This window comes from Vicugna pacos, chromosome 21 (assembly GCF_048564905.1).
Source record: "Vicugna pacos chromosome 21, VicPac4, whole genome shotgun sequence".
NCBI classification, from domain to species: Eukaryota; Metazoa; Chordata; class Mammalia; order Artiodactyla; family Camelidae; genus Vicugna; species Vicugna pacos.
Genome location: NC_133007.1, coordinates 22,954,599 through 22,978,847, shown reverse-complemented (window position 1 = coordinate 22,978,847; position 24,249 = coordinate 22,954,599). Strand labels below are relative to the sequence as shown.

Genomic DNA, 24,249 nt, shown 5'->3' with positions numbered 1-24,249 from the left:
TCCATGAAGGAGTTGTCTGTACCTGAAACTTCTTATTTTTCTTTGATTCTTCTCTATTCAACTACTCAAGTCAAGCTTTTACTTCCACTAGTTCTTGCATACTTCTCTTACTACATGTAACAATGACCTCCAAGTGTCTAAATCCAAAGTCAATTTTCAGTCCTTATCTTACTTGACTACTTGCAGGATTTGACAAAGTCGATCACTTCTTCTTCCTTGATGTATTTTATTCATGTGGCTTTCAGGACTCATCCATCACTCCTTCTGAGTCACGTTTTCACTAGCTTTTACTGCTGCCTGTATTATTCGTTATTCTCTCTCCATATATCCACTTGACTAACTCACTTCATTTTGTTCAAGTCTTTGTTCAAATGTGACCTTCTAATGAGGTCCATTTATGACCATTTATTTAAAACTATGATCTCCCTACTCATACCAGACCCTCTTATCCTGCAAAGATATTTTTTCTATTTTAAACAAAACACAATTTCATATAATTTGTTATTTTTTTCTTATTTTAGTGTGTATTTTTAATATCTCCCCTTATCACGGTGTAAACTACATAAGGGCAGGGAATTTCTTTCAGTTGTATCACAGGCAACTAAAATAGTGCCTGGCATAGTACCCTTACAGGTGCTACATGAATAAAGAGATAGGTCATATAAGTGGGAGGCTAGCACCTTTTAAACTCAGCAATGTTTTAGAGCTAACTATAGAAATGTTTAATAGAATCAAAATTTATTATTTATATTTTGCACTAAGCAATTCATATATATTTAGTATTTTATGTATTTGCACTATTTAAGATAATTGACCTGCTAGAATACCAAATTTATGTTAAAATTCTTTTTTTTTTCAATTAGTGGTGATTGTGCTTATATTAAACTCTTGATATGTGATAGGTTACAGAACACAAAATAATGTTCTTTTGAAAACTTGGAAAAGTGATTTGTATTTCTTTAAAGTTAAAATGCTTGGTACTTTCTTTTTTTAAATTTTTTAATTTTTTTCCTCCTTTTTCAGTTTTATTAGGTAGAATTATTACAGTTCGACTGCACATACACACTATATTGCATGTAAATACATATATACAGTATACTGTACTTTTCTTAGTTTTCGTATATGTACTAATTACTATTTCTAAGAACAGATTAGATCTTTGGCTTTTTAAACTCACATAGTTATGAAAGGAATAAAGCCAACTACAAAATAAGAATCAACAGAATGTGGTAATCCAATCATAAAGGAAAGTTAGATGTGCTTACACATATTCAAAAAACCAATCTTAGTTATAAATGATAAGTAGTTCATTTCTGTTCTTCTTCCTTGTTATTATTATTATTTTTAGATTCCTCATATAAATGATGTCATATGGCATTTTTCTTTCTCTTTCTGGCCCACTTCACTTAGAATGACAATCTTCAGGTCCATCCATATTGCTGCAAATGGCATTATTTTATTCTTTTTTTTGGCTGAATAGTGTTCCATTGTATATATGTACCACATCTTCTTTATCCAGTCATCTGCTGATGGACATTTGGGTTGTTTCCAAGTCTTGACTATCATAAATAGTGCTGCTATTGTGGTGCATGTGTCTTTTTGAATTTTATTTTTCTCTGGATATATGTCCCTTATCAGATAAATGATTTGCAATTTTTTTTTCCTCTTCTGTGGGTTGTCCTTTCACTTTCTTGAAGGTGGGACCCACTTTTCACACCTGTCTCTGCAAGTCCTCAGGAGCCAACCTCCTGGCTGCCATTGCCTGTCTGTTTCCAGACCCATAGCCTAGTTATCATGCTTTTTGCTGTTACTTTCATCTCTTTCTCCTTTTCCCTTACTTCCTTGGACCTTTTGAAGACTACAGGGACATATCCTGGAAGGCTGAAGACTTTGTTTTCATATGCAGATTCCCTGATTCTAACTTGCTCTACATCTTTGGCAAGTGTTTTATCTAGGTCTAAATTTCCAATTTTGTAAAATAAATCTCATTATTGCAATTATTGTTTTCATAAAAATGGCCAGTTATGATTTATCCTGTAGTTTTCAGTTTAAATATAACTTACTCGAGTAGAAAGTCTGTGTGTATTTTCCTACTAGTTGCCACATTTTAAATTATTAATTATAATTAATTATAAATTAATGGCAAATTTAATGTCTATAATTCTCAACTCTTTTAAAACATCCTAAGCACAGGAACTTAAAAAAATAGGAGAGTATCTGTTTTTCTTCTTTAAAATTTTTTTTCTTTTTTTATTTATATATATTTTTTTAATATTTTAAAATTTGTTTTTAGTATCTGTTTGGTTCACCATTTTATGTAGGGCTTAGCACAGCATCTGATATATAGTAAGACCTAAATAAACATGTGCTGAATTGACTGAATGGATAGATGGCTGGATGGATATCTATTAGATGGCAGAAATAAAACTTCTGTGGAATCTTATTATGTAGATCTATGTAATTCTGTATAGAGTTAAGTTTCTTTATAATCAACACTTGATCATCTACTAACAGTAGATATTTAGATGCATTAATAATCTCTAACACCAACTAATAATTAAATCCTCACATTTCTCATATGCTAAACTATAGTATTATTTTTCACTTATTTTTCATATATTTAAGGAAATAATTAGCTTAAAGTGAAATAAAGAAGTAGTCCGACATAAAAAGTAATCCTATTTTCTGCCATTGACTCACCCTCTGCCCTTCACACTTTATACTGGGAATAGATTTTAAGACCACTAAGATAGGAAGACCAACGCATCTCACAAGTACTCCCTCTAGTTAGTTTACTTCTTTCTCTTTGGAAGATTATCTGGGGAGTGTTTTTGCTTAATTGTATTTTCCTGGATATTGTTCTATTACTCAGAGTAATGATGAGAGTTCTAGGCAGAGTAAAAGAAATAAAAATCAATGTAACCTTTTTTTTTTACTATCAATTATTTGCCAAACTCTTTCTACTGTGGTTTACACATGTCATCACTAATTCTCAAAACAACCTTTGAGAATATATTTTTAACAAATGATGAAATTGATTGATCAATTAAGAAAGTTGAAACGCTTTACAGAGATCATGTAATTCACAAGTGACTAAGTGAACTAGGATTTAAACCCAGATCTACGTGATGTCAAAAACATGCTTTTCTCTACTGTATCAGAGTTTTCCATTTTAATACATAAATGATCAGTCTACATGAAATGACTGTAAACAGCCCATGAAAAAACATTCATTTTTGGTTCTAAAATTTATTTAGCAAGTATTATTATTTGCAACATGGATAAATGTATTTATATTAGCTCGAGTAAATTTGAAAAAATTATATATTGTAGGTAAGACATAGATTTTACCAAAATCCTAAGTATGATATACAAACGTCCGAGATTTGAAAATCGCTGCACTGCATCGTATTGCTGGAGAGAAAGTGTACTTTTCCCGTCTCCGGTTTCAAGTTGCACGTGGCTGCAGCAGATAGTATAATGGTTGCATTAACACTGAAAACTAGGTAGCATTTGCACCAGTTCAGTATCCAGTGTAGAAAAGCCCTGAATGCTTGACACTTCATCAGTGGCTACCGAAGATCCCCAAGGTCACCGAATCCTCAGCTTCGCACTTGGCCTGCCTCCTCCCCCTTCACTCCAGGATCCCTGTCCTCTTCAATTGCCTCCTCACAGCCTCTTTGATCTCCTTGTTGCGCAAGCTGTAGATAAAGGGGTTTAGGAAGGGTGTGAGCACTGAGTAGACCACCGCCAGGGCCCGGTCGTGGTCCAGCGAGTAGCTTTTCTTTAGCCGCACATACATGAAGAGGATGCTCCCGTAGAAGATGAGAACCACAGTGAGGTGGGAGGCACACGTGGAGAAGGCCTTCCTCTTACCTGCAGCTGAAGGAATTCTGAGCACTGTGCGGATGATCTGCACATAGGAGCTAAAGATCAACAGAAAGGTGGCCAGGATCTTGCAGGAGTTGATGACAAAGTCCACTAGGACATTGACAGAGGTGTCAGTACATGCTAAGCTCAGCACAGGAGGGAAATCACAAAAGATGTGCTGAATGCGATTGGGGCCACAGAAAGGAAGGCGGGAGACCAAGGAAATTTCAGCCACTGGTCCAGCCAAGCCTCCCAACCAACAGCCAACCACAATCTTGACACAGAGTGCCAGCGTCATGCGAGTAGGGTAGTGGAGAGGCTGGCAGATGGCTAAGTACCTGTCGTAAGCCATAGCTGTGAGGAGATAGCACTCTGTAGCCCCAAGAGAGTGAAAGAAATAGATCTGCAGAAGGCATCCAGAGAAAGAAATGGTTTTCTTCTCACTGAGCAAGTTCCACAGCATCTTGGGGATGGTGGCAGCTGTGTAGCCAAGCTCCAGGAAGGAGAGAATGCTGATGAAGCGGTACATGGGTGTGTGGAGCCGGGAGTCCAGGCAGACCAGCAGGAATATCAGCAGGTTCCCCAGGACAGTGGTGAGGTAGATTAGAAGTAGCAAGAGAAAGAGATAAGCCTGAACACCCTGAAGATGGGGAAAGCCCAAGATGATGAACTCTGCTACCTGGCTCCAATTCCCGGGGTTCATTGCTCACCGTTCATACCCTGGAACGTACGTATAGAAGGATGAGAAAGACAGTTGAGCCAAAGAAATCCTAAGAAGAAGGCAACCCTCAAAGTGCTTTTGACCCACTGCTCCACCTCCAGAGTAAAGCTCTCTCAGTACATGTGTTAAGAAGTCAATCCTTCCCCGCAATCACTGTCACCAGCCTCCTTCAGAGCATCCACTCTTATCATTAGACTTAAAACGTCTTCCCTGTTGACACTACCCATTTTTAACCCCCACCCTGTGACCAATTTATCTTGCTTAGTGGAATCTATATAGGTTTTGGAAATGTAAATATTCCTCACTCAAGGTCTATATTATCATTTATGTATATTCTTTATCTAAGATATAAATTATCATTTATACTGATAAAATATTGGTAGTGTACCTGGACCCAGATTACATCATTTTTTTATTTCTAATTTTAATTTATTTTCTTCTTTTTATTTATTTTCTTCTTCAACATTCTGGATATCAGAGACTCAATCCTTTCACCTCTGGCCCCCTCCCATTTCCTTATGGAGACACAGATCTAACAGCATCTTTCAGGGGTGTGTCTTTTGACACTGGTGAGAATCCCAATCAGGGCTAAAGGGGGTTTAAGTAAATAAAAGAGCCACAGGAAACCAGGAGCTAAGTCTATCTCTCTGCATTTCTACTCCAAACTGTGGCCACATTCCTCCTCCACCAACCTCAAGTGCACTTTTCTGAATTATTGCTTCACAGATGGTAAATATTTATATTCCATTGTGTTGAGATCAATGTAACAAAAGTTTATTGAGCATTTTCTCTCTTACAAGCATTATACCTAGAACAAGGGCTAAACCAATTAGTAAGATATGGCAGCTGAAGTCAAGAAACTAATACTCTAATAGAGAAAATAGAGAAGCAACTAATTGTGATACAGATCTTTATTGGAACAGTCCATCGTCCTAGTCATATGCTATTATTCTCAAAAACAAGCCTCCAAAATTCGTTCTCTTGATTCAGTCATCCCACAGGCACTGCTCCGTTTCCTTCTCAGATCCTGAAATGAAACTCCTTCCCAGAGCTGCCTCTAGTCATTGCCGTGAATCCCTCCTGTTCCCTCTTAAACCCATTCTGATTAGACCTTCACACATACCTCTCCATCAAAACTTCCCTCCTCACAGCCACCCATTATCTAAAGTTTGCTAAATCCAATTGTCAACTCTCATCCCTTCGCTTACTTGGACCATCAGTAGTTCTCAACACAGGTGATTTATCCTGCCTCTTGACACCCTTTTCTTCACTTGGTCCTCAGGGTGCTATACTTCAGATTTCTTCTACCTTAGTGGTAGTTTTTTTTTTTCCTCTTTGCCCTTCCTTTTTAACGTCACAGTTCACAGAGGTCAGTGTTCGTTCTTCTCTCCTTTCTTTGTACACTCGCTGCTTTGTTAATGTCATCCAGTGCGAAGGCTTAGAACACTGTTTATGCACTGAAGACTTCTGAATGAATTTCCAACCCACATTTCTCTCCCTGACTCCAGACTTACGTATTCGGCTGCCTACTCACATCTCCTCTTGGGCATCTGGTAACCATCTCAAACAGAACTCCTGTGGGCACTACCTGTAGTCTTCCCCATCTCAAAAAATGGCCGTTACAATCCTTCAACTGATGGGTCAAAATCCTCACAGTCATCATTGTGTCTACCTTTCCCTCATATATTCAGGACCCATTTTTCACTTGGTTCAAGCCACTGTTGTTGCTCACCTCTGTTACTGTAATTGACTCCTAAGAGATCTTCTTCCTTGTATTTGTCCATGAATAGCCTAATCTTGATGCAGCAACCAGAACTTTCCTTTTAAATTATTAAGTCAGGTCTTGCTTTCCCACTGCTCACACCTCCTCAGCAACTTGACATTTTGCAGCCTTTCTTGCCATTGTTGTCTCTTCCTAGAACTTTTTTTCCCACCAAATACACACTTGGATATCTCTTTCATTTATTCCAAGCTTTTGCTCAGATCTCACTGTCTCAACTGGTACTTCTTGGACCATCCTAAATAAGGCTGCAGTCTGCCTCCTTCCCTGCATCCGCATCCTACACTGACATCACCTTCCCTTACTCTACTTTTAAAATTTCCATGCTATTTATCATCTTTTAACACATTATAAAATAAGGCCCTTATTTATTATCCCAATTATTTATTGTTTCTCTCCTCTGTGAGAATGTAAACTCCATGAGAGCAGGGAACTTTTTTTTTATAGTTTGGTTCACTGATGTATTTCAAGTCCCAAGGGTTGTGTCTGGAACATGATAACAATTCAATAAACATCTGTCAAATGAATAAGCAAATTCAGTAAGGTAAATGCTAATTTGCACACATGGTAGGAGTTAGAAGAGCAGTAAATGAGCCATGGGCTGGAAGTGGAGATCAGGAAGACACAGAAGACATAATTTTTTTTTGAAATGAAGAAAAAAGTACCAGAATTTTTGAGGCGGAAGAAGTAAAAAAAAGTATTCTAGGCACAAGGGAATATTTGTGTAAAAGCAAAGTGTTATAAAAGGAATCCACAGTCTCTTCATTCTGCCCTTCAAACTTCTTATAATTTCTTCCCTCTCAGGCCCCTCTAATTCCATCCAAATTAATAGTATTTACTCTGCCTGTTTCAGCTACACTTTTGTCTAAATCCAGGCAGCATGACCACCTCATATCAAAATCTTCCTCATTCCAAGAATTAACATAGGCTTCTTCTCTACTAAGATGCTCAAGGACTACTTCTGGGTGGAGCTCTTCAGCAGTGATGCTGTGGTGCTTCAGCAGAATGATTTTAATAGCAGAGATTTCCCCTTTGCCTTTGTTTTCCTCACTTCAAATCTATGCTTGTCCACTGCCCAATTCTGCCTTCTACCTCCCTGAAATCTTGGGTGCAGGTGTGCCTCCTATAAAAGATTACCTCAGAATTGTTATCTAACTCAGATCCTTTTTTCCCCTAAATGTTTTACAATACTTCTCCTCTAAATATAAATACAAAGCACCCTTCCTGGATCTGCCGCTCTCCATCCCTGGTCTCCCAACCCACTCACAGTTGAGTTTTCTAGAGACCTTTAACTCAACTTTCAGATATACACGGGGGCTGGCCTCAAGGCTGAATGTCAGAAGCCGATATCTTGTCCTTTCTTTTCTTGGAAGGTAAGGTTTCCACGTGACTCAAAGACTTACTCTTGAGCTATGTATCGTGTCATTGCCCACGGATGACAGGCTGTTAATCACTCCCTGGAGACACTCTGCCAGAGAAATCAAAGTCACTATGACCAGGTCAACCATTATTTCCCACTGAAAACTAGCACCTCTGAACTCTCCAACTCCCCAGTTCACAATTCTCAGAGATTGTGACCATTTCCTTCACATCCCTCTCAGTAAGGCAAAAAACACTCATGCTTTTCCCTTTACATTGTTGTTCATTTCCTTTCATCATTTTAGATTATTATTGCAGTTAAGTTTCCAGCACCGAGACATGCTGAGTCAGTGTTGGAAGAAGCATTAGGAACTACCACCCCCTCTAGGGACCTCCATAATTTTGGATTTCATTGGATTACTAAGGATATTTTTAATATATTGGAGATCCCCATCAATTTATAAAAATGAAAGCTCTTTTAACAACAACCAAAAAAAGGGAAGCTGAAATGTCAGAATAAAAAGAAACAGTCTGCGCCAAACTTTACATTGTCCTTATGTTTTTCATTTTGATTCAAACCCATGACAACTCAGATCTTCCCATCCATGAAGAAGTCCATGCCCTGGGCACCGCTCCCCCCCACCACCAGTGGGCATCAAGCCTCTGCTTGGACTGGGGGCGCCAGAAGGCCCCTGCCCCGCACCACACTTCCTTCCCTTTGTTAAGATGCTTCAGTTTGTTTTTAACAACTTCCTTCCATTGACCTGGAATCTGAGTGTCGCCCACTATTCTTAGTTTTGCTCTATGGAAAAATCCCATCACTCTAGTACATATTCATAATTTTATACATTATTTTTGCTGTCACTTATCACTGTTTGTCAAAAGAGCCTTGATTCTTTTGTTGGCAGCTTACATCCTCTCTAGAATGCACTTTATCTGAAGTCAGCCCACAGATACATAAATCATTTTCTGGCTCAAGTCCCCTCCTTTTTTGCCTCGACCATTCAGGTGAACACCGACCATTCCTGCCTCTAAATTCCCAGTAGTACTTCCTCACTTTTCCTCTAATTATGTCCTGTCTACAATGGTTTTTCATTCCTGTATGTTATCATCCCAAAGCAACTCTCTGTGAGATTTTTGAAATTAAAGAATCTCATATAATACCCTGTCTTCCAGGTGCTCAGCACAATGCCTGATGCAGCGTAGCTGTGGCGGCTAATGAAAAAATTTTGATAATTAAGAAGACCTGTACAGCTCCTTAGCTTCCCAGTCACTCATTCCCTCCCATTGGTCTCCTGATATTGGAGTCAGAGCTCTTACAAAACCTACCACATGCATAAATTAGCATCTATCTTACTTCAGTCCTTTGCAATCATATTTTATTCCCCTTACTCTAAAAAAAGAAAAAAGAAAAAGCTTTTAGAACAAATCCATTGCATTCTACTTTCTTTCCCACAGTTTCAGCACCCATAGCCCCAAAGTATTTAGGCATAGGACCAAAGAGCTGGGAGTTAGGAGGGTGATGAATTTTAGAGATCACCTTGTTCTATGTCTTCATTTTGCAAAGGAAGAAGCTGGAATCCAGAAAGGAAAGATGACTTTCTCAAGATCACACAAATTAAAACATAGCCAGTTTGCTAATTCTGAGCCCAGACTCTTTACTGTAACATTTGGAAAGCAGAATATCCGTGTGTGTGTTTTAATAGTTTTTTGCATTTTGAATATGTCCTATGAACCCCAATTACTCTCCACCTCTGCCTATTTCTGAATGCCCTAAGTTTCTTCCCAGAGCTCAGACTAGAAAGTAACATAATGATAGAAATGCCTTATTGACAAAGTTCTTACCCAGAGCTTGACGGTGGGAAGGCTCTGCAGGGCCTGACTTTGACAGCTCAGCCACTGCTCAGAGTCTGGACTTGGGAAAAAACTCTCTGCTCACTTCCTACAACTTACTATGTTACATCCACGTACTCCTGGGGCCTGGAAGACTTGGAGTTCAGTACTTTGATGGAACCCGTGGGAGGAAGTCAAACCATGCAAGATTCCTCTCCCCTGACCTATGTTCCTGATAAGGTCCTTATAGAGACAGAAGCCCCTGGGCCTCGGAGCAGACCTCCTGGGGTTGTTAAAGTGCTCTCTCAGGACGGGAAGCTGTCATACAAGAAGTTCATTAGCCAATGGTCCTTCATCACCTGTTAGTTCACTACAATCATAACTATAATCCAAATTAAGACAGATCATCTCTCAGGGCAATGGTTGCGTTCAGCAAAAAACAGCTGGTGTGGGAGCTCTAGGTTCAAACGGGTTCCTGAGCCGTGAGACCTGGGAGAAAGCATACACCTTCCAGTTATGAGGGCATGTTTCTAAACTGTGACTAGCCTTTCTGGAGCCTGAGAGAGCTAGGACAGAGTCAGGCTGGGGACCGAGATGCTGTCAAGGCTCCTAACCCTGCCTGCTGTTCGTGACTACGGCAGTCTTGTTTCCCTTCCACACAGAGCTTCCTCTTTACTCTCCTGTTATCCTGCTCTGAGAAGAGCCCGGCCGCAGGCTCTCGGGTTTCCATCCCAGCTGCTCCTCCAGCCATTTGTGTGTCACTGGCCACCTAACTGAGTGTTTGAGTTCCCATGTTTCATATGAAGAAGACACCGCTTTCCTCATAGGAAAGTAACAATGATGAAATGTGATGAGAATGCAAACCATGTGTTTATAAATTATATCTCCTTTGAAAATCTTTAAATAATTTTTCACTTTCCCAGTCCCATTCATGCCTTCAAGACTGTTGATACAAATGTTTCCTTCTCTCCCTCCTAATGTATTTCTTGAGGATTTTCCTTTTTACAAAACTGAGTTGTGAGAGTATTTATTTCCTTGTTTAGTGTGGGTAGATTTTAACTGATAATTTAATTTTTGACTCTAAGTGTTATTTTATTCCCTGGTTGTTATGGATAGATTTTTAGCTAGGAATTTTATTTATTTAATCGCAATAGATTTATTCAGATTTCTAAACCTTCATATGTTACCAAAGAGTAGGTTCTTGTCTCGTTCCAGAAAGCATTTAGGAATGAGACAAAGAGGTCAGGAAAGTAGAGTGAGGATTTATTAAGTAATGGGACACTCTCAAGGGGGGAGTGGGCAGACTCGTGTATGGCTGCACTGAGTTTCTTTGGCAAGCTGGCTATATGGGGTGTAAAAATAAGTAGGAAGAATATTCAGTGGGGAGTGTTGTACATTTACGTTTTGTATAATTCTCTGTGTGTATTAAAATTGATTAAATTGGCAGTCTATCATCTAGCATGTACATTTTGCATTCTTTTGCCCAGTTGTAGGTTTTGCATAATAAAAGGGTCATGGGGCCAAGGACACACACACACACATAGTACATTATTTACTTGGAGTGCAGTCGATTTTTTACAGGATCAAATAGTTTTGTTTTTAAACTACGAATCAAGCTCAAAGAATGTTGAGTTTTTCCTTCTATAATTTCTAACTCCTTTTGCTTCCGGTTTCCAATGGACATCTACATTAAATACGTTAAATGGAGGATTTGTAAGAGAGAGAAGGAAGATGTTACCTTTCTCAGCCATTAGTAAATAGGAAGAGAGTGAGCTCCCCTAGTGATTGCAATCAGGACGGAATCACTAAAGATCAAAATACGTCAGTGATAAGAGTGGGTAAACTTCATTGTATTTTCTCATTTATTACATTTTTATTGAATGTCACCATGTTTAGATACTTGCCAGATTCTGGAGGTACATATATCAAGTAGCAAAACTGACATGATTTTAGATGAAACATATTTTATAGACCAGCAGGAAAAAAAATGACAGATTGTACCTATATCTACCCATACATACATATACACAAATGTGCATACACATATAAATTTTGATACACATTTTGAAAGAAAACAAATAATTCAAAAGAAAAAAAATAAGTAGCATAAAGTAGGCTGGATATTCAGCAGTCCTTTAAAAGATAATGTCATTTGAAAGTGACACTTGAACAGAAAGTCATGCAATGAGAAGGAGTGAGCCAACTGAAGTATTGCAGGTGTTGGGAGGAGCAATGCAAGGTTCCTGGAGCCATACAGATCTTAATACAGATCTTAATGCATTGGGAGAACTCAAAAAGTGATAACGTGGTTAGACAAGAGTGAACTGATGGAGAAAGGTGGGAGTCAGCATTAGAAAGGAAGGTGTGATGTGGCTTTGGGTTTCATCTTAAGTGCAATTGGGAATCTTTCATGCTTTTAGAGGATGGCATATTCAATTTAGTTTAAAAATATATCACTTTGGTTTTAGGTGAAAAGTATGTTAGAATGGAACAAGAGTAGAGGCAGAGAGAGTGAATATATATTAATGTATCTATCCATTGAGAAATGTTGAAGACGTACACCAAGACAGTAACACTAAAGGGAAAGAGGAAAAAACAGATTTGAGAATAGACTTTGAATAAAGATTGGCATGTTAATAACGAGTTAGTTGTAGGGGTGGAAGAACAAGAAGTGAAGTAAATTATTTGAAATTTTCTGGCTCAAGCACAGGGAACCAAAATCATCAAGCTTTCAAGATAAGAAAACTGCAGATTTACTGTGAGTTTTATCAAACATTCAAAGAACAGAAAATTACAACTTCAAAAGAACTCTTGCAGGGCCTGGGAAGAAAATATATCTTCATTTTTGACATCTTAAGTTTTAAATCCCTAGGATACATGCAGGTAGGATTGTGAAGAGGCATCTGGGTGTATAATTCTAAAGCTCAGAAAAGGGTTCTGGTTTGGAGATATAAATTCAAGAGTTGTTGGCATAGGTAGGAATGGAATTTAGATCCATAAGAATAACTCTGAGCATCTAGGAAGATCCTGCTACAGGACAAAGAAGACTAATAAAGACCAATTAGAAAAATAAGAGAAAAATTAAGAGACAGGAGTTCAAGGAAGAGGAAAGACAAGAAGGGTCTAGTGGTTTGGGCACTATGGAAGTCATTAATGACATTGGCAAATATTGGTTGGAAGGTCTGAGCCAAAACCAGAACAGATGGATTAAAATGTGAGTAGGAAGTGAAGAACAGGAAATAGATTGTGCCATTAATCATATTGAGAAGTTTGATATGTAAAAGGAACAGAGAAATAAACCTCTAGCTTGCTGGAAATGTGTGACCAAGGAAATGTGTATGTTTGTTTTTAAGAATGGAGATACTAAAGTATTCTCAAATGCTGAAAGCACTGTTCAAGTAAAAAAAAAAAATGCATAAAGATATAGGAAATAGAAGAAAACCTAAAGAAATAAAGTCTTTGAGAAGGTAAAAGGAGATGGGATTCATTGCATGTGTGATGATGGGAAGATTATTCAAGATCAGGACAAAGGTACCTAGAATTTTTATGAGATCAACATTGACATGGAGGAAGGACCTTGGTAGAAAGTCGGTGGTGAGTGGAGCTAGCTCTCTCTCCCTTCCGAAAGATGGTTCTCTTAATGGCCTTAATGAGTTCCTTGTTACGAAGACTGTAGATGACTGGGTTGACCAGTGGTGTTAGTACAGAGTAGACTACAGCAAGCGTCCGATCAAGGTTCAGTGAGTAGCTCTTCTTTAGCCGCACATACATGAAAATGATGCTCCCAAAGAAGATGAGGACCACAATAAGATGGGAGGCACATGTGGAGAAGGCCTTCTTTCTTCCTGCTGTTGTTTTTATCTTCAGTACAGCCCCGATGATTCTCCCATAAGACACCATGATAAAGAGGAAGGTGACAAGGATGATGAAGGCATTGATGGCAAAGTCCACCAGGACATTAGTGGATGTGTCCTTGCAGGCTAGGCTCAGAAGCGGTGGAAAGTCACAGAAGATGTGTTGGATTTCATTGTAGCCACAGAAAGGGAGCTGGGACACCAGGATGACTTCAGAAATGGGACACAGGAAGCCGCAAGTCCAACAACCAGCAGCCATCTTGGCACAGAGCATGGGTGTCATAATTGCAGGATAGTGGAGGGGCCGGCAGATGGCCAGGTATCGGTCATAGGCCATTGCTGTAAGAAGGTAACATTCAGAGGCCCCTAGGGAGTGGAAGAAGTAGGTCTGAAGGAGGCATCCTGAAAAAGAAATGGTCTTCTTATCACTGAGAAGATTAGCTAGCATCTTGGGGATGGTGGTGGCTGTATACCACAGCTCCAGGAAGGAGAGAATACTGACAAAGTGGTACATGGGTGTGTGTAGGGCTGCGTCCAGTCTTATGACTAAGAAGATGAGCATGTTGCCACAGATAGTGAACAGGTAGGCCAACAGCAGCAAGACAGAAAGCCAGCCCCTGACACGCCCCACGCTGGGGAAGCCAAGGAGCACAAATTCAGCCGGGCTTGAATGGTTGTGTGGCTCCATGGGAGGCTGAGGTGGGGAAGGAAAGAAGAAAAAAACTGGACTGGGGCAACTGCAAAATTCAATTCAAAACTTTATTTCTCTTTACTGTTTTTTTTTTAATTCAAAGACAGAAATTTAGTTACTACTACCTGCTTCTACTATTTATACTACCCTAAAAATACTAATAGCTAACTCTTATTAGCACTCACCATGCAGCGAGCATTTTTACAAATGTTTTGCATTCAATATTTTACTTAATTTTCACACATCCAATGAGATAAGAACCTATTGTTATTATACCTGTTGTATCTATGTTACAGATGATAAAATTTAGAAACAGAGAGAAAAGAGAGATTATAAAGCTCTTCTATCTCATGTAGGCACCATGACGCGGAAACAGAATGTGACCTTATGCACTGTAACTCCCTGCTTTTTCTCTCTCTACTACGTGACCTTCCCCAAGCGTTCTATTCCCCCTCCGTAGGTCATCGTTTTTCCTTCAGTCGAGTCTCAAAGGGCAAATTCTGTCCATGAGATCAATGCAGTGGCCAGTCTTTTCTTCTTGTTCAGTTAAGCTCTATAAACGTTTATTAGATCCACATGTGCCAGACATAAGGAATGCAGAATTAAACAAGCTATAACCCCTGCCACCAGAAAGTGCTCAACCTCCTAGGGAGACAGACACAACAATCTTCTCTATCTTGATCCTGGAGGTACAGAGCACTCGGGTGCTAAGGAAGGGGCCGTTTCTCAGACCAGGATGACTGAGAAAGGCTTCTCAGGGGAGCAAGCCCTTGAGTATGTTCCTCTGTGTGGTCAGGCAATTGGAAAAGCTCGCCCAGTGATTTGGGCTCTTATCCCAATGGCATAATCAGATGCAGATTTTTAATACATCACTGATACTTAACCCTTCTAACCTCAGGCTCAGAGATGAAGGTGTGAACTTGCCTTGTGGATGTTGCTAATAGAAAGATGAGTGGTGAGAGAATGTAGACTGAAAAATGGACATGATAAAGTGGCGATTCATGTAAATCCTGCATTTTCAGAAAAAAACAATTATAGGTGAGAAATATACAGTGGAGCTGGTGATATTTCATAGAAAAAAAGTACCAGTCATTCTAATTGTTCTCAAGCACGAAGTGAAGCAGGTGCAAAAAGAAAAGAAAGAGAAAGAAAAGAAACCATCACAACAACAACCAAAAAACCCTGAACAGTGTGATTTTAAATGCATAACAATATTAGGCAGTGTCAGTCACACCATAGCCTGTGTAGGTCACACTGCATTTGGAGAGGACTGTCCAAATTCTAGCCATCAAGTACTGACAAACTACAGTCTCTCACTAATTTTCGTGACCCTAATATTTGGCATAATGGCTGTTACATTAAAGGTGCTCAATAAAAACCAATCGTTTAATCAAAATAATTAACAATTATTTAAAAATTAGTAGGCCTCCACCTCAATAGTCTCCCTTCAACTCATACCACACACCCAGATCCTAGCATGGCTCCCAAACACAAATGCCTTGTAATGGGAATTAACTTCTGTGTTTGATATTTTTAAATGCTAAATTAATTCAACTAGTGTTTCAGGCATTCTTCCCGAATCTCTTCTATTCTAAAGGAATTGTATGCTCACATCTCTAATTACAGGGGATAAATGTGCTAAAACAGAAATCTTTGCTTGATTGGCATCTGGTACCTTTGCTCTTCCTAACCATTTGCTTCCAGTTTATCTCTCATCCTCTTTTCTCCACCTGGTCACTGCTTCTCATCCTTCAAAATGAGGTCAAATGTTGGCTTTTTGGTGAAGCCTTTCCTGAATCCCCCAGAAAATGTTATTTATTCCTTTTCCCATGTCCTCAGAATGTTTACAGTGTCCACTTAACATACTATAATACCATGATAATGAGTCTGTCTTCCCCATAAATTGGTAAGATCTTTGAGAGTAAATGTAGCACTTTATTATTGTATATCCCTCAACCAATGCCTAGAAAAATAAGCATCACGTTGTGAATTCAATTAATGTTTCTTGAATATACTTGGATTTTTTATAGACTAAATTTGTCATACTTTTTAACTGCATCTGAACACATCCTTTTTGTCCTCTTGGCATCTCAAGACTAATATCTCTAAGTAAACTTAGCATCTCACATATTGTCTTGCCTCCCTTGCTCTAACCCTATTGAAGAATTGATCATTACTCTCACTCACTCAGAAGAATTAAATTTGAGAAACATTTTGATCTTTTATGTATTGGTAATTGTTGCTGATAATGTTTTATCTTTCAAAAAATTAGCTTTTTTGGTGTTAACTGTACGTATAAGTCAAGTGAGTTTTTAGAAAATGGAATAATTTTAGGACAACTCAGGACCTCCAGAGCTTACGCTGTTACATCACCAATTGTCTTTAACCCCCCTAATTTGATAGCCTGTTTCAGCTCTCTCTAGGTGAAGATTTTTCACATACAGCTGGTCCTGTGTTGATACAATATCTCATTAGATCTTCTTAGTTACAGTTCCTGTGTCATGAATGATTCTCTGAGAAACTCTATTCCATCCAAGCCAGGGCACAGCCGGTCTGGGGCAGCACACGGCGACTTCCTGACTCTTAACATCCCTTAACCAATGCCTAGAAAAATAAGCATCACATTGTGAATTCAATTAATGTTTCTTGAATATACTTGAATTGGCCATTAGCCAATCCCTTGTTTGTAGAGTGAATTTAAGTATCACACGGGCAGACAGCGTACAAGGTAAACTTTAAAGTTCCTTCTAAACCTGTTACTTTATGATTCTTAAAATTGGATATTCCAAGTTCCAGTTATTTAAGTCATCTTTCCACTAAACCAACTCTCTAACTTCAAAATATTATGTATTCAAATCCTTTATTGTAGGTCCCACCTTTCAGATCCCCAGATCACGTACCAGCCACTGTACATCATTCAGTCCCTGCTTTTGTCTTGCTTGGCTCAGACATATGTGGGTGATGGAGACTGGGTCTAGGAGCCTTTCCTCCTCTTCAGCAGGTTCTAGCCCCATGGGACAGAATCCCCAGGGCTAACCTTGACTGTTTCAGGCCACAAGGGGCACAGGCAAGGGAGAGACCTCCAGCCCCAGGAGCAGAAGAGAATCAAGCGTAGGCTAGGCTTCTGGGAGGGCACTTGGATAGGGACCAAGTCTGTCTTCTGTCAGGTGGGCTTGGAGAGTCTTTCCCCAAATGCTTCCTACTTTATCACTCCTTCCTCAGCATCCACCCCTCTCCCCATCCCCAGTGACTTCTTAACACAGACTCTTGGACTCTGGCTCCGAAAACATGACATTTCTCTGACTCTAATGTTTTGAAACTACTTCCATTTTTCGTAATCCCTGAAAAGATTTCTTCTCCTATCCCAGAAAGTATTCATCTTGCAAAAAAATCTCAGGTGAATGTAGAACTGAGAGATATTCTTCTATAAATTTTCTCTTATGTGGGCTTCAATGCAATCAACAAATACAGGCTTTTAGAAAGCCATGTCCACCGTGTAACCTCTCACTCCGAACTGGAAGGCAGTGCCCTTTACCCTTTATAGGACTTGTTGATCGCAGAGATAACATTGACAAACCGTGATGGGAGCAGTGATTACAGTGGAAATGCCATCCAAGCCCCCTTTTGAGGAAGGAAAATAAAAACAGCAGAACAGCCAGCCTATTAAGAAGGAAGTAAACTACAATTGAAAGGAAACTGTAAAGCCATCACTTGGACCTCAAAATGTGTTTAGAAACTCTTTTATAAATCCCTTGATTATCTTTAGTAGAAGAAACATAAGACTACAACTTTATGAGCCCTTAGAAACTAGACAATTGTGCATACTTATCAAATTGAAGCAAAGTCCTTTGATAAGATTAATGCTGACTCTGCCGGGGAGTCCCCCGTAAGCACAGATCACAGCTGTTTTGTTTCTACGAATTGAAGGAAAGAAACAGAACTGCATTGCTGTTCATTTTCATTATGTACATAAAACATAAACTTCCATCTTTGTCATAAGCTATAAAAGATTACATGGTAGAGTCTGGGATGTCAGAAAGCATACGTGGTACGAAAAGGGGTCATAACCTGTCTTTGTAGTTAGTCATTTCGGATTTATCTGATCCCCCTACACACACAAGGAGCTTAAATTTTGATTTCCAAGAGGAAAATTATAAAACTTCAGAGCAGCTTTTAATTTCTAAAGCAATAATCACATTGACTTTCTCCCTCCCTTCTGTCCAAGTTCGCAGGAATCTAAAAAAGAATTTTTTTTTCATTCTTTAGGCAATTTTTAAGCAGAGCATGATGTGGAAATTTCTATAAGCTGTGACAGGCAGGCCCGCTATAACCTTCTGTTTGGGATTCCAAACTTTGAATATTTTTCAGCTTCTCATGTGGATAATATACTCCCTCGTGGCCCACTTTCTTTCTGTTTCTAAAAGGCCAGTAGAGAAAAGCATTACATTCAAAATAATTCTTTACCATATAAATCAAGGCTTAAATGATAATTTCTTCTATTATTGTCACCTTCATAGGCCACTGAGTATAACTAAATTATTTCATAAGTATGACTCACTTGATGCCTGGTGGAAACTCCAATCACCCTAATATGCCACATAAAATCTCTTTCTTTTTCTTAAATGTCATGGCTATTCTTGACCTTGGGAAAGATGGTCAAATTCCATGAACACCACTTTTTGAATTTTGTATGAGATTTTATTTTATTACTCGGTCAAATCAAGGAGAAGACACATTTTTCTAATATTCACATCCCATCCATGAATGTGTTCTATCTCATCATTTATATAAAAGAGCTATTTAATGACTTTAAATATAAATTTATCAGAATTTCCCAAAAAAGTCTTGAACATCTTTTGTTAAGTGTTTTATTGTCTCTTTAATTATATTTTATGATTATTATTGTTATACAATAATGCAATTTTTTTACAGAGTAGTATCTAGCAAGCTGGTCAACCATATTAATTCTAATAATTTATCTGTGGTTATCTATGTCCCAATATAAATAAGAATGTCATCTAAAAATAATTATAATTTTTTCTAGCATTTATAAGTTTAATTTCTTTGTTGGTTTTGTTTTTTGTTTGTTTGTTTGTTTTCTTTTTTTTTCTTATCTGCTGCAATAGCCAGTAGTACCTCCTATAAAATGTTGACTAGAAGTTGTTATTATCCACTAATCTTGTTTTGTTCTTGATCTTAAAAGAACTACTTTTCACACATCACTATTAGGTCTGCTGCAGGATTTTAAAGAGTGTCCTTTATCAGCATAAGGAAGTCTTTTTTAATTTGTAATTTTATTGTTGTTTCATTCCAGTAAAATAAGTTAAAATAAACACCAAGTCATCCTCGCAAAAAGAAATAAAGTATTTCAACATCGTTAGACAAAAACAGGAAACCCAAAACTTGTTTACTCTATCATTTAAAACAATGCTGCCCAGAAGAATTCTTTTTTAAAGGAGTTTTCTTTTTGTATTTTCAATATAACTGTGGGCATGTTACCCTGAGACGAGGACTCTCCAAGGGGGACACTGCAGTTTCATGTCTGATTGGAAGAGAACTTCCAGAAAAGTGCCACCTGAGTGCCCAGGGTATTAGGATTCTAAAATCTGAGGCTCAGGGAAAATGTCAGAATAAACTTCCGTGAAATTTTTGCTTTTCTTATTCCCTTTGTGCCAATCCACGCACTCCTTCCCTCCTCTTCCCATGACCTCCCACCACCAAGATATACATAAAGTAAAGTGGAAAAGTCTATTTCTTGATATTAATAAATTTGTTGCTGCTGGTGTGTGTGGTGTGTGTCTGTGTGTGTGTGTGTGTCTGTGTGTGTGTGTGTTTGAGAGAGAAAGAGGGAGAGAAGACAAATGACTCTTCAAAACAAAATTGTAAGTTCTTGAAAAACAAACATTGTGTCTCTTTGTGTATCTCCCCCTTGGTTTCCAGAGCTAGTTTTACACTCAGGGGACCTGGCTGACTAACTGATGGTTTCAAATTCAAAGAGCAGGATACATTTCTATAGCTCATTTTAACCATCAGCACACGCAGTGCCCTCATTCCTAACCCCCTGACTTCGCAGTTAGAAAGTGACTTCTCAAATTCAGCTTCAAACATTCTTTACAGTGGGATCACCCAGAAACACTGAACATTGCACTCTCATGAACCCTCTTCCCCGTGACTCGCCAGTCAACACCTAAACATTTACCCAAAGAGCTCTTTTATTTTCCTTTCTGCTAACCTCATTTACTACTTTCTCAATGCCTCTCCAGGAATCCCTTCTTGAGCAAAGTCCCACAGTCAGCTTTGGCTCTTCCAAATTCTTTTAAACACAGCTCTCTCTCTCTCTCCAAGTTCTAAGGCTACCTAAATCTTTTCATTTGCATCCTGATTATTTGATTTGTTTTTTGGCTTATGTGATCTTTCACCCATATTAGAAAGATATGGATTCAGAAGTCGTATTTCTCCTCCCTCAACAAGTTTCCCAATTTGTCCCAATCCAAGACTCAATCCATTTAAGCTGGTACATGCAGTGTGTTTGGCAAATTATTTGATTAGCTGATGACTAACCAACTAAAACCCACCCTTACTGAATGAATGGTCTATGACTTGATCCTCAGGTTCCCTTTGACAAAGCCCTAATCCTTTGTGTGACCCTCCTGACAGCCTCCCTCACTTCCTTGTTACGAAGAGTGTAAATAATGGGGTTGAGAAAGGGAGTAAGAAAAGTATACACTAGGGCAATAAGCTTGTCTGCGCCCTCAGGTCGACTCTTAGGTGGCCCCACGTAGACAATGAAGGCAGAGCCAAAGAATAGTGCCACTACAGTCACGTGGGAGGAGCAGGTGGAAAAGGCCTTGGCACAGCTGGCAGCTGAGGGCAGCTTCAGCACAGCTCTCAGGATGCCCCCATACAGTCCTAAAATGAGCACAAGATTGCATGCGTTGATAATGCCAATCACGACAATATGGACTTGGACATTCCAGCCTGTGTCCACACATGCTAACCTCATTAGTGGTCCCAGGTCACAGAAATAATGGGCCACCTCTTTCAAACAGAAGGGCAGAGTGGCTGTGAGGCTGGCTGGCACAAGTGCAGCTGAGAAGCCAGCCACCCAAGTGGCCCCTGCCAGCCTTAACCGTACCTGCCTGCTCATGAGCGCATGGTAGTGGAGTGGGCGACAGATGGCGAGGTAGCGGTCCAGCGCCATGACACCCAACAGGTAACACTCAGTCATGCCCAAGGAATGGAAGACATAGAGCTGGACAAAGCACACAGCTGACGAGATGGGCAAGTGCCCATGGAGCAAGGTGTGCAGCAGCGTGGGCACGGTGGTGCTGACGTACCAGAGTTCCAGGAAGGAGAGGACACTGATGAAGAAGTACATGGGCGTGGACAGTCCCGAATCTGCCCGCACCAGGACAATGATGAACAAGTTGCCTGCCAGGGTGAGGAGATAGATGCACAGTGTCCCCAAGAAAGCAAGAGGTCGCAGGGTTCCAGTGGTAGCAAAACCCACAAGGATGAAACTCTGGGTCCCTGTGTGATTGACATGATCCATGATTCCTGGGAACAAGGGGTAAAGATGGAAGGTAAACTACTTCAGGATTCTTCTTGAGACATTTTCCCAGGATCAAAAGTAGAGAATGTATGACCCTGAAGATTATTTACACATTATCAAACCAAGTCCTCCAGGTCCCCTCACTTTTCAAAACAGGAATTGAAGACCAGAGGGCAGAAGGGATTTGCATAACATCACGGTCTGTTGCTGATAGAGTCAGAATGGAGTCCGGGCTTCCTGATTCTGCACATCCCAGTACTTTTCTGATTGTGTAGAATGTGACTCCAGCGTCTCAAGCTCCAGTATATTGCCCCACACACCCCACCAGGAAACAGAAGAGAAAGGAGAATTCTCATGCTCATCCTCTTATAGTCCAAATGGAATGTCCCACGATTGCAGCACCCATGTGTACCACATCCCTGTACCCAACAACCAGCTGTACTTAACCATGGAAAGGGTGACAAATCCTTCCTAAAATGTGACTGCTAACTTCCTTTCAGCGAGCCTCTCTGGAAGTCAGGAATGTTCCCAATAAGGGCTGAAGGATGAAGAGGTGGGAGAAGAAAGAAATGTGAATACGCTGGAAAGAGTTCGTCAAAGCTCAGAATGATAGGGCAGCACAAAGAATCAATGAGTAAACACAGTGTATTTTGAGAAGACATTCCCAAAGGGAATTATGTACTAGGAAGTCTCTGAGGGGCTTGTGTGTGTGTGTGTGTGTGTGAACTGATGAAGTCAGGACCCTCTGGTATCAGTCTAGAAAGGCTGCAGTATAAGATAGAACACACTCCCTTAGGGAACCAGCTTTCTAAACTTGCTTTGCCACTAACTCAAAGTGAGCATTAAGCCTGACCATTTCTCCTGTCTTCATCTCAGCCTTGCTCTTGTCTAAAATGAAAAAAGTTTAAACAGATCACCTATGGAGCCCCTTACAGCCCTGGTAGGCTGTGTTTTTCTAAAGCCACTGAAACACGTTTTGGGGGATGAGGGGAGAAATAAGTGAACTACACTAATGTGCCAAGAGTTTTCTTCCCACACATCCAATAGGCCTCTCCCCGGAAAGGCCAAAGCCCCCTCTTAGTCCTCTTCAGATCCTCTCTCTGCTACACCATCCCTGACCTCTACCTGTTTTGATGGCATTAAGTCTCTTGGCTTCTTTTTCAGTGTCCTTTTTACCTCCGATACACGTCCCTACTTAAAGCTCATGTTTCTGGAAATGCTGGCTTCCCCGGGCTCCTCGCTGTGTCCCTAGGGTTGATGGGGGTGACTAGTTTTTAGCAGGGTTCCCTCTGGGACAGGATGCTGGGCAAAGCAGAGAAGCCCTATTTCTCAGATGATTTCTCTAAACTCTGCCACCCTGATCGTTGGGATCTGGAATCCAGTCTCAGGGACTTTGCCTCCCCTGGGCCACCAGAACTTTTTGCAAGTTCCATACAGCACTGTATGGGAAGAGACAAGCCATCTCACATAAACTTGTGCACACAGTGAGAGTCACCCATTGAGCGCCCCAGAAGTGAGTTTCTTTTTTTTTTTTAATTCTCCTTGCGAGAAGATTTCTCATCCAACTTCCTTTTCTGATTACCTAACCTCATCACTATATAAACACAGTCAACATGGGTACCATTATCACTTCTGTGCTGAGCATCTCCACCTCCATTACTCCCACCACTGTCTCTTCTTTCATCATGTCCTCAATCATCTATTCATTGGTTCAGTCATTGTTTATTGAATCCCTAATGCTCTGCTCCAGCTACACTGTGGTAAGCCTGCATTTCCAGTATTACTATCATTACTGTCATCATCACCACGATTATTGTCATTACCCAGGACTTTCTCATGAAGCTTATTCACTTTTTTTATAATAACTTTTATTTATATCCACATCCTTAATATTTTTATCACAGGTCTTGAGATTCACCCCTGAGCTCTAACCTCAGCTGAGCACTCTATCTGAGAGCATGTATTTGGATGGACATGGAATCCAGAAAAATAGTAGAACAAAAATGTTTGTCTATTGGAAGTAATGCATCTGAATCATTCATACATCCAAATGTACCTTTTTTTCCCAGAATCAAGTGCGAGGACAATACACTTGTTAAATTAAACTTAAGATAAAGAGGTAACCATAAACATCAACACTGAGATGGAAGAAATCATGGAATTTTCTGAGTGCCAACTGCAGAAGTTCCTGTGGGAGCTGGAGATTTTTAAGTAAAAGAAAAAAAAAAGACATTTGCTTCTGAGATTACTAATGTAACTGCAGGATTCGAAGAGTCTTCTTCAGGGAAAAAAAAAACTCTAGTATTTGGACAATCAGAGAGTCTCCATCAATCTCAACCAGCATTAAGCCTACATCCCACTTCGTCTGAAATACCTGACCTCTCTCCAGGATGGACAGTGGCAACTACCCTTTGACTAAATTACTGCGTCCTCTGCAGTCCCAGACACCAAGGGACGCTTTGTTTTTCTCCTTATTTTGTGGATCTGTATAGATTAGCCATCTGTCTAGACTCTGCAAATGAATAACCGTGCTGTGCTCAGAGCTACCACTTTAATACTTATTTTTAGTTCTCTCTATATTCACACGCC

General features: G+C 39.7%; 3 protein-coding genes across 3 annotated transcripts; all 3 read right to left on the bottom strand.

The window, feature by feature from the left end:
* Positions 1–3,575: 3,575 nt before the first annotated feature.
* On the bottom strand, positions 3,576–4,581 carry LOC102537517 (olfactory receptor 6N1). The gene has a single exon (XM_006215625.3). The coding sequence runs from the start codon at positions 4,571–4,573 to the stop codon at positions 3,635–3,637; it is 939 nt and encodes a 312-aa protein (XP_006215687.1). The 5' UTR covers positions 4,574–4,581; the 3' UTR covers positions 3,576–3,634.
* An 8,534-nt stretch (positions 4,582–13,115) lies between these two features.
* On the bottom strand, positions 13,116–17,059 carry LOC102538297 (olfactory receptor 6N2). Its single transcript, XM_006215719.2, has 2 exons — positions 17,009–17,059; positions 13,116–14,111 (listed from the first exon to the last, which is right to left on the bottom strand). The coding sequence occupies exon 2, from the start codon at positions 14,103–14,105 to the stop codon at positions 13,116–13,118; it is 990 nt and encodes a 329-aa protein (XP_006215781.1). The 5' UTR covers positions 14,106–14,111; positions 17,009–17,059.
* Positions 17,060–20,715: 3,656 nt separating this feature from the next.
* On the bottom strand, positions 20,716–21,660 carry LOC102538554 (olfactory receptor 6N2-like). Its single transcript, XM_006215720.2, has one exon. It carries the CDS (start codon positions 21,658–21,660, stop codon positions 20,716–20,718), a length of 945 nt encoding a protein of 314 aa, XP_006215782.1.
* Positions 21,661–24,249: the final 2,589 nt, after the last annotated feature.

Excerpts from the sequence above, each read along its gene's own strand:
- LOC102538554 (XM_006215720.2), bottom strand. The coding sequence starts at position 21,660 with ATGGATCATGTCAATCACACAGGGACCCAGAGTTTCATCCTTGTGGGT.
- LOC102538297 (XM_006215719.2), bottom strand. The coding sequence starts at position 14,105 with ATGGAGCCACACAACCATTCAAGCCCGGCTGAATTTGTGCTCCTTGGC.
- LOC102537517 (XM_006215625.3), bottom strand. The coding sequence starts at position 4,573 with ATGAACCCCGGGAATTGGAGCCAGGTAGCAGAGTTCATCATCTTGGGC.